Here is a 10,608-nt window from a genome sequence, read left to right on the forward strand (position 1 = left end):
TTCTCAATAAACTTACGCAAATTCTTGTTTCAGACCACCATTTTTCGTTTGAAATTTTACACAGACATATATGACCATTTTATGGTTAAATGTAACCATAATGATATAGCTAGTGTGATAATTTATTTTTTAATAGTTGTCACATTTATTTGTGGAATGGTTTACTCTCAGACCGTCTCTCCGAAAACTTAGTGGTCGTGTTTTTGTGCGGTGGAAGCGTGGAACAAACATGGACACTCTTTGCGAAGCCCAAAAATTGAGTAAATTAACTAACTTCTTCTAATCTCTGGTCGACTACTCAACTTCTTCCCTGTAAATCTGTAATTCACTTCTCCAAATCTGTCGCCGTTCTGCTAATTTTCTGCAAATCATTTGGTGAGCTTCTACAATTAATTAATTAATTAATTCAGTCTTCTATTTCTCCTTTTTCTGGAAAAATGTCTTCCCCTATTTGTAAATTAGGGTTTCGATTTCAACTTCAATTGCAATTTAATTCCCGTTATTTTTGCAATTCTGCTAGATTTAAGATTACTGCTATTGATGGTGATCCTTACGCTCGTAAGTTTATGGCGTCTGTTAGGGAACAATGTCAATTACGGTTTCCTAATCTCCAAATTCCCCTAAATCTCTTCTATCAAATGATGTCTCTCGCGTATCGACCGTCGATTATTGATTTTAATCGGTTATTAGCGGCAATGCTCAAACTCAAACGACTACAGCCTCACTCTACAGTCATTTCTCTCTATTCGCATCTCGAGTTATCCGGTAGACGGCCCGATTCTCATTCCATGGCCATCCTCGCTAATTGTTACTGCCATTTAGGCCGTGTTGATTTCGGGTTTTCTCTCATTGCTAAGTCCCTTAAGCTTGGGTATCCCCTGGAGTCTAATCTAGGTTTGTTTAACACCTTAATTAACGGCCTTGTGCACAATAACCAACTTCTACAAGCTGTTGAGTTGTTGGACGTAGCTGTTGTTAAGCTAGGCATTCAGCCAGATACAGTTACCTATGGTACCGTGGTGAAAGGTCTTTGCGAGATTGGGGACTATGCCGACGTTCTCCACCTCCTCCGGCAAATGAAGTCTCGCCCCTCTTGTTGTAAGCCTGACATTGTCATATACAATACTGTTATCCATAGTCTCTGCAGAGATAAGCTCTTAAACGAGGCCCTGTACGTCTTTTCAGCCATGAGAACCGAGGGCATCAATCCAGATGTGATCACCTATGACACATTGATTCGAGGAATGTTCAATCTAGGTCGTAATGTGGAGGCTAAGGAAATGTTGGTTGAGATGATTGATAGCAACATTGCACCCGATGTTTCCATTTATAACATGTTGATTCACATACATTGTAAGGACACTATGATTGATGAAGCACAAGCCCTTGTAGAGATAATGACTGAACAAGGTCTCGCTCCTGATGTACTTACTTATAATGCTTTATTGGATGGGTATTGCTTATGCGGCCAAATGGACAAGGCAAGAGAGGTTTTTGATTTAATGGTACAGACTCATTGCCAACCTGACGTTGTGACTTATAGTACTCTGATCAATGGATACGTTAAACTTGAAAGCATTGACAAAGCCCATGACATATTTCAAGAAATGATTGCGCAAGGGATTGCCCCCGATGTGGTGGTCTATAGCACTCTGATAGATGGATTGTGTAAATCTAATAGGATCCCACTGGCACGTCAGCTCTTCAATGACATGCAAATCTATGGAATAAAGCCAGATGTTTGCACTTATGGTTCCTTATTAGACGGGCTATGTAAAAATGCACAGCTTGATGAAGTGAAGGCATTGCTTAAGGAGATGGAGTCTAATGGAGTTACTCCTGATATTGTCATCTACACTATCTTAATTGACAATTTATGTGAGGTTGGTGAGGTTAAATATGCTGAAATCTTTGTCTCTGATCTCTTATCAAAGGGTGCTCTACTCGATCGTAAAACTTATACGACAATGATTAAGGGGTATTGCAAAACAGGTCTTATGAATACAGCTGTTAAGCTCCTTAACAAAATGAAGCAAGTTGGATGCCCTCCTGATGATGTCACCTACAATACACTTATCCAAGGATTCATTATCAAAAACGATATGCGAAATGCATTATTTTTCCGAGATATAATGGTTAACAAGGGTTTTAAGGCTGATGCTAAGACTATTTCTTTGTTTCGTAACCATTTATAGCATGATAAACCAGAGAGTTTCCCCAGAAGATGATAAATTGTGGAGTTGAAGATTCATGATTTGGTCAACTATGAGTTGGCTTGGTGGGCTATGTAAGAGTGCACAACTTGATGAGGCAGTGGCATTCCTCAAGGAGAGGAGATGGAGTCTAACGAAGTTGCTCCTAATACATTTGTGTCTACATTTATTCAAGTGCAATGTTGTCTGCCTGTATCATGATCAAACGAGGCCAAGTCGCCAACCGTACAGTACAGAAGATTTTTCCTAATGTTGACCTTCAACTGGCAGTATTTAGGGGTTTGAGTTTTTCTTGTTCGCTGCACAAACCAGAAAACCAGATGAGTGATCCTCATTCTCTAGGTTTTGACCCCCTTGAAGTTGTTGAAGAAGGATGATAATGATGCAAAGACTGCAAAGAGCTTCAGTGTATACATGTCTTCAATGGGTTTGGACTTTATGTTCATTCTCACTCTTCTCTCGTAATTCTCGCTGTAAGTATGCCATAAAACTTCACCGACAAACCATTCAATTCTTTTGTCCCCCTTGGGCCATCATAATAAGGACTGCCTTTATCTGTATTTCCATAATTGCTGATGGTTTATTTTGTTTGATGACGTGATCCCACTCTAGTTGGCGTCATCAAGATTGCCATGTGATAGGAGTTTTGGTCTGCGCGCTTTGTTTCGTTATACCCAGCAGTTTAAAACTTTTGATGTTATAGACATCACCTCTCAATGGTGTGTTGGTATTTATTTTATCCAATGCATGTATAGCAACTATTTAACCATACATATTACATAAAATTCCTATTGGCTATTGCCAGTGGGGTTTATACTATACATCTTATAGTGTCACATAAAAAGACCGTTTGACTGGTTCTGCAATGAAAAATATTGAGAAAACCCAGTATCAGTCTCATCTTTGTTGCCAGCCTTGTCACAATATAGACTCATAATTGGAAATGATTGTGATGTTTACCCTTTACACTGCGTCAACATACATTGTTAAAGTTCTACCCAAAAGTTAGGTTTGAATCAGGCTCTACAGTTTTGCAGTCGTGCTCATAGTTTCTCCCTTTTTATATTGTATCCCCTCTTTACATACGCATTACACAATAAATGCACCACGAGTCGACCAAATTGTGTGTCAGGAATCTCAGGATGGATAGTTTTGTCATGGAGATAACTGGTTGCAGTTATTATTTATGCTTTCAAATTTAGTTTTATGTGTGAATTTGTACATTCTCAATGGTGAATGTATTTTCGTGTCAGATGGGTAATTAATATGGTTTGCCAGGTTTTGTGGGGATGGACAAAAATACTAGCTCTGCTACTGACTTTGTTTCTTCTAATCTGTATCTTAGTGAGAAAGTAATTATTGTGTAACAAAAATATCTCTGATCTCTCTCGTTATTGATTTAAGACATAATATCTATTTCTTGTGTGTATATGAAACAGAAATAGCACCTCTGATTCTAAGAGAGTTCGTCAAACACATGACTCCATCAAGAGAACTATTACATCGTTATATTTTAGTCCAAGTTGGCGAACCTGGCCTACTCGGTATCCGTTACTCCAGGGAAGAAAGATTGGCGATGGCCAATTTCAAGGTACTCCGGGGTCTACTGTCCCAAAATACCGTGAAACGAAGAAGGTAACTGATAAATGTGATGTATTTAGCTTTCTAGTTTTGATGTTATAATTGTTAATTGCAAGAGACCTGGTTGAGTTAACCAAAATCTGCATTAGATTTTTGTTGGCATGTTTGTTTCGAGTCGAAGAGATGGTATTAAGGAGGTGGTTGACATGAATGTGGTGGAAGAAGGTAATGATGATGACTGATGAGATATGGTGGTTTACGCGGCCGGTGATTGTTTATTTCTCATCATGTTTCCTTAGTCGGAAGAGACGGTATTGGGGATGCGGTTGACATGAAGCCATTTTTTTGGCTGTACATACAATAGTTGGCATATTGATTATATCTTGTTAAAACATATTTTCAGGTCAATCAAATGATACTGAGTATAGCATAAATAATTCTGTCTTTTGTTTTTTGTAAAAAAAAATGAGACTTATCCATCGAAATGAAGTATATATATTATGAGGATAATAATCAAGCTCACGTTATGTTTGGGTATTACTTTAAAACTAGGTTAGACCCCGTGCATTAAATGCACGTCTTATAGAGTTATTTTTATTACTACTAAATTACATACTCCGTATATAAAAGTGATATCTCATTAGTTGTTCATTTTTCTCATCAATGCATTTTGCTTTGAGAAAGAAAAAGTTGAAACTGAAAATTAATTAAGAGAATTGAGTAACATGTTGAAGTGTATTTTTGATGAAAAATATTTTTTTATACCGCAAATCTAATGATTCCAATTTATAAATTTTCTCAATTTTTTTGCCTCGAAAGTAATTAAAATGGTTTATAATTTTGTATTATACCTAGTATGAGTCAAATTATTCTCAAATAATAGCACCAGTAAAATATTCAGTAATTCATAGTTTGATACAATTTTTTTTTAATATTTAAATTAATAAGATTATAGATTAGAGTTAGTTAAAAAAATATAATTTGATGAAAAGATTAATTTTAATGAAAAGATAATAATTAAATGAAATAAATTATTATAATTATTAGCTTCCTTACTTAGTTAATGTATACATATAATTACTATTAGCTACCCTATTTAGAAAGATGCTTTTTGGAGGGAAAATTTGTGAGGATGCTTATTCATTTAGTAGATAGGGGATTAACTTCAGTTTTTTTTTTTTTTCCTAATTTGTACATATGTAACATGTAAGATCTAGTCTACCAAGGATCTTGACTAATCACCTCCCACTTGAGCAAGACTTCTCTCATTATTGACCTAATCTCCCGGATCTTGTTCAAAGACCCTGTGGCGAGGTTGACAATGGTGAGGACACACTCTTATTTTCCTACCCGAGTATCCAAGTCCCAAGATACTGAACAAGTAGAAATCATGATGCTATGCTCTTGGTCCTCTCATAGCTCTACAAAGACTACCCAAAAACATAGATATCCCTATTTTCCCGAATACATTCCGTAAATCTGAGAGCATCTCAATGGCGTCCCAGCTGTTCAGCGATATGCAAATTTGTGGAATAAAACCAAACGTCTGCACTTACGGTTCTTTATTAGGCGGGCTATGTAAAAATGCACGACTTGTTGAGGCGGTGACATTGCTTGGGGAGATAGAGTCTAATGGAGTTGCTCCTAATATTGTCATCCTACAATATCTCAATTGGCAGCTTGTGTGTGGCACACCAAGTTAAAAATGCCGAAAACCTAGTTTCTGAACTCATATCCTAGGGTTTGGTACCAAATCTTACACAATATAAATATAAATATATACAGTAATATATAATGATCAAAGGCCTTTGTATAAAGGATCTTATGACTGAAGCTATAGAGCTCCTAAGCAAAATAAGGCAAAACGGATGCTCTCCTGATAGTATCACTTGCAATACAATTATCCGAGGATTCATTGTCAATGGGATTTGCAAAATGCGTTATGTTACCGTGATAAAATGGTTAAGGAGGGCTTTGAAGCTGATGCTAGCACTCTTTCGTTGTTCCGTTACCATTTATCTCATGTTAACTTAAAGTTTCTCCAAAAGTTTCTCAATTGACGACTTGATGATAACACTCGGGAATTTGGTGCCAAAATATTAAAAGACTGTCCTCAATCCTCATGGTAATTGTTTAAAATATTCTGTTTTTTCTATTTTCATACGATGCACCAGCTAGTGTTGGCTGGCACTTGGCAGATACATTACAAAACCACATTAATTGTTAGAGGTAAAGAATATGTTTCACTGCGTCATGCGTTCTTTTTTTGGGTCCTTATTAGGACTTCCCTCTTTTGTCTTAATATGTTTCATTGATGTTCTGTGCTGGTCTTGTTGTATTTGAAAGGATAATTTTCGTTGATGTTATGGGCTACTAGTGCAATGGATTTTTGAAGTCATTCTTGTATTCAGTTGCGACTTGTGAGTCACAGTAACGGCGTAAGGCTGTCTTCGTGAACTTCCGCACAAGCCTGTGTTAGTTGTTATTCTTAATAGGCCGAGTGGATATACCTGTTGTACTCAAAAGAGGTTACGAAGGTTCGATCCTTTGGGGCTGTTCACAGGAGTGGGGTGCTACTACTCTAACCTTAACTTTCCAGCCACCTAACAAAGTAATCGCTCTCTTAAGTTTTGAAATTGCTGTGAGTTAGCCGTCGTAGGTTAATATTATTCTGATTGTGTTATGTACTTATGTACATGTCTTTATTCCTTTATACAATTATATCCGACGTATCACCCACCATAACCGTCGTTTGGGTATCACTGTCGCAGAATGTAGTGTCCTCGTTATTTTTGTCAGAAGGAATGTTGTGTCAGTAATGACCTGTACTAAAATTAAAGTGTCCAATTACCATAGATGAGAAATGTATCAGCATCACATACTAATTTCCGATGGTGAAATTTCTGCTGTCACCTTATTATTTGTCGCGAAGAACAGGTTCATTGAACAATTATTGTTGAGCTTTAAAACCATCACCTTTGATGGATCCTCAAAAGCAGCTTTATTCTTCAATATACAACGACATTTGACCATCTGAATTGGGCAGGTAATCAGAGGTGGCTGTCATAATATGATTATTCTTCATATCTAGTCTACTGAAGAAACATTCAATAGCTCAATCCAAAAAGAGAAACGAGGCCAGAAATTTGAGGCTAAGGAAGAGATTTTCAATGAAAATGGGAGTATTTTGTTAGAAAAACCGATAGCTTTGAGCCAAGAGCCAGACACGGGAGCAGGACATCTAATAATTTTATCCAAGGAAGAGCTCAAGAATGCTTAAAATGACTATGATCTTGATCTCTTTGTTGGCAGTAAACCGTGGGAGTATTGTCTACAGTGCTACCCTCTATGACAGGATGGTAGCCATCAAAACCTCTTAAGAGTGCGGTATAAATCCGGAGCTGATTGATCTCTTCTTTACGGATGGATGTGTCCATAAAATGGTTTCTGCGGCTTGCCTTGACGTGTGGCAAAGAGAGGAGTGGCCGACTACGATGAGTGTTGTTGGTGAGCTGTGGCAAATACAAGATCAGGACAGTAAAAGAAGAGGAAGCAGTGTTAAATGAGGTAAACTGAAAGAGCAATCTTTGAAGGATATTGCTCTGCAAAAGGCAAGAGGTAATTAGTACTCCTCTTTCCCTACCTATAGTTTATGACTTTATGTATTTCATTTTGCCATTTTGGTCTGTCTAGCCAGTAGTTTATGTTTCCTTTTTAGGCATGTTTTGTGTGGTAAAGAATGAGTTGCATGTGTGTATGTTAAAAATTGGCCAAAGCGCAAGCATAGACTATTGACGGGTATGTTACCATCTTTAGAAGCTTTTGCATAATATGGAACTCATCTCAAGACTCTGCTCAGTACTTCATTTCATTTTTATACTATAATCATAAATTTTGTCCATTTTTTTTTCTTTCTAATTACACCGTATAGTATTGTATGTAGTAAGAGCAAGTGGTTTATGAAGAATTTACTCCATTCGTCCCACTATAATCATCTTACTTTCCTTTCTAAATTGTCTCATAATCCAATACGGAGTATAATATTATCACTACTTTTGAGGGCTACTTCATCCTTTTTTTCTTCTCTTTACTTTTATCATGTCACTCAACTAATTGTTTTCCATAACACAACTAAGAATATGAAATTGATAGGGAGGAAGTATTATAACAAAGGTCGTGTTTAATAAACTTAAGCATAGCATATTTTTCTTTGGGGAGAATGAGTACGGGACTCCTTATCCTACATGCATGTGTTTACATAGAAAACCGATCCAACAACAAACATAAACTATGACTAAGCAAATAATTCTTTCTGTTAGCCCATTTTAATTATTTGGGCACAAAGTATTTGATTGCTGATTAGTTTTCTGCTAGGAACATTTGTGTAATTCTTTCTTTCATGCTTGTGGATAATACCTTTTTTTACCATATCTTATTTATTCACAGGGAATCAGATGCTATGTCTTCATTTCCACTGAACACTTGGTGAAACATATATGCTATACATTAGAAAAAGGCAATCAAAATGTACGTCATTCATAGCGTTTCTGCATTTCCGTTCTAAACTTGAAAGTTTGTCTTGACATTGTACAAATAAGACCATTTATGGATTTTGGAACACCGAAACTGGAAACAAGATCGGTCAATTATGAATTATGATCCACATGCCTGTACACCATCATTGCTAATTTGCTATTAATATTATTCATTATTCAACTAAATTTACAGCTTCTTCCTAGACTTTTTACTGTGAGTATCCTCTGATATTTTGGTCCAATTCATAGTATTTGGTCTCTTTCAAACAGCTTGCTCTTAGCCACATCCAAGAAGCGAGAACAATACAACTTAAATTCTGTCAGTCAAAGACATCGAAGAATGCACAAACAAGCCTTGATGCTCCTCTTGCCAATTCTTGTAGTGGATCGTCTACAGAGGAACGGTAGGCGATCAACTTTTGGTGAACAAGGACCTTTGTGGAGTTAAGTTTGTTCCAAAGTTGGCTGATATGATACTTATGAACCATGCTAATATCAGTATATCACAAAGCTCTTTGGTTGTTGCCTTGAGACCGATATACCCATACCGGTGTATGAATTCCTACCAAACGGAGGCATGTTTCATCATTTACAAGGTGCTTTTAATCCTTCAAACTGGTGTCATCGCCTGAGGATTGCAATGGATATTTGTTTATGCTCTCTCTTATATGCATAATCTTTTCAGTTGACCGAAATGTTAAGTCGAAAAGCGTCCTACTTGATAATCTGTCCCATACCAAGTTATCAAATTTGGAAGTTGGTGACTGAAGTAGCACCAAAGGTGACGGCAAGATCTGAATTGGGCTTTGTTGAGTCTTTGTTTCAGCAGCGAAGAGAGATGCATGATGGAGATGATAGATGACTTACTGTTAGGGTGTGTTTGGATTGAGAGAATTGAAGGAAAGGGAGGGGAGGGAAATGGAGGGTTTCAATTTCCTTTGTTTGGTTACAATATGTGGGAGGGAAATGGAAGGGGATGGAAATGAGAGGATTTAATTTCCCTTCTTTAGATCAAACTAGAATCTTTCCATCATTGGCAAGATTTGGAAGGAAAACTTTCTCCTTCCAAATTGAGTGTGGTTTGCCAAATACTCCAGCAATATGGCAAGGGTATAATTGCCTATGCATTGAAATTAGCTTCACACTCTTTGTCCTCCTCCAATGCATAAATAAGCTTCCTCCTCCTTTCTCCCCCTCCCTTTCCCTCTACTTATTTTGCTATCCAAACAACCCCCTTCCATTCCCCCTCCCTTTCCTTTCCTTTCCTTTCCTTCCCTTCCCTTTACCTTCCCTCCATCCCCCTCCCCTCCCTTTCCTTCCCAATTTGCTATCCAAACACACCCTTAGGGTGTGTTTGGATTGAGTGATTTGGAGGGAAAAGAAAGGGAGGGAGAGTATGGGATTTAAACTCTCTTGTTTGGATAGCAAATAAGGGTGGAGGGAAATGGAGGGGGGGAGATTTGGAGGGATACATTTTCCCTCCTCCAAGGCATATCAAAATCTCTCCACAATCGGCAAGATTTGGAAGGAAATTGTATCCAAACACCCACTCCCCATTTGCCCTCCCCTTCCCTTACCTCCCTTTCTCTTCCCTCCTTCCTCCTCCCCTCCCTTTCCCTCCACTTTTGCTATCCAAACACACCCTTAGAGGGAAAGAGAGGGGAGGGGAAAGGAAAGTGAAAGAAGAGAAGGGGAGGGGGAATGGGGAGTGGGTGTTTGGATATAATTTTCCTCCAAATCTTGCCTATTATGGAGAGATTTTGATTAGGCTTGGAGGAGGAAAATTGAATCTCTCCAAATCACTCCCCCTCCATTTCCCTCCACCCTCATTTGTTATCCAAACAAAGGATTTTAAATCCACTACTCTCCCTCCCTTTCTTTTTCCTCCAAATCTTTCAATCCAAACACATTAGATTCCATCACGTTCCAAAATGTGATAACCCGCTTCACAAGAGTATTGGTCATAAACACAGGTTGTTTGAAACTGTATCCAAATTGAAATCATTTACTCTGTTTTACCTTGAATGTTGTTGCTCTTTTGTTTAAAGCCCTTGGATTAGTTTAAACCAGTCATTTTATGGGTTATTTTTTCCCCACTGTAAAAATACACAAATATACGGATTTCTGATACGTAAATTAGATCACAGAACAGGTCATACTAATGCTATCGAGCTTTGTTGGATGACTGACAGTCACCAAGCAGCATATTCTTTTGTTCGCATTGGATTTATGCAATGATCATAGAATGTTGGGATTGTATTCATATTGCTCGATCGAAT

General features: G+C 37.6%; 1 protein-coding gene across 6 annotated transcripts; it reads left to right on the top strand.

Moving 5' to 3' along the window:
- Positions 1-203: 203 nt before the first annotated feature.
- Positions 204-9,018, top strand: LOC141611801 (uncharacterized). Of its 6 annotated transcripts, none has more exons than XM_074430451.1 (6): positions 204-375; positions 521-2,686; positions 3,653-3,848; positions 6,841-7,412; positions 8,241-8,321; positions 8,600-9,018. In XM_074430451.1, the coding sequence occupies exon 2, from the start codon at positions 567-569 to the stop codon at positions 2,193-2,195; it is 1,629 nt and encodes a 542-aa protein (XP_074286552.1). In that variant the 5' UTR covers positions 204-375; positions 521-566; the 3' UTR covers positions 2,196-2,686; positions 3,653-3,848; positions 6,841-7,412; positions 8,241-8,321; positions 8,600-9,018. The 6 variants fall into 6 exon arrangements, with proteins under 6 accessions (XP_074286552.1, XP_074286559.1, XP_074286544.1 ...); XM_074430458.1 differs by having other exon boundaries at positions 581-2,686; XM_074430443.1 differs by having other exon boundaries at positions 204-2,686.
- The last annotated feature ends 1,590 nt before the right edge of the window (positions 9,019-10,608 follow it).

Source organism: Silene latifolia, chromosome 1, assembly GCF_048544455.1.
Source record: "Silene latifolia isolate original U9 population chromosome 1, ASM4854445v1, whole genome shotgun sequence".
Taxonomy (NCBI): Eukaryota; Viridiplantae; Streptophyta; class Magnoliopsida; order Caryophyllales; family Caryophyllaceae; genus Silene; species Silene latifolia.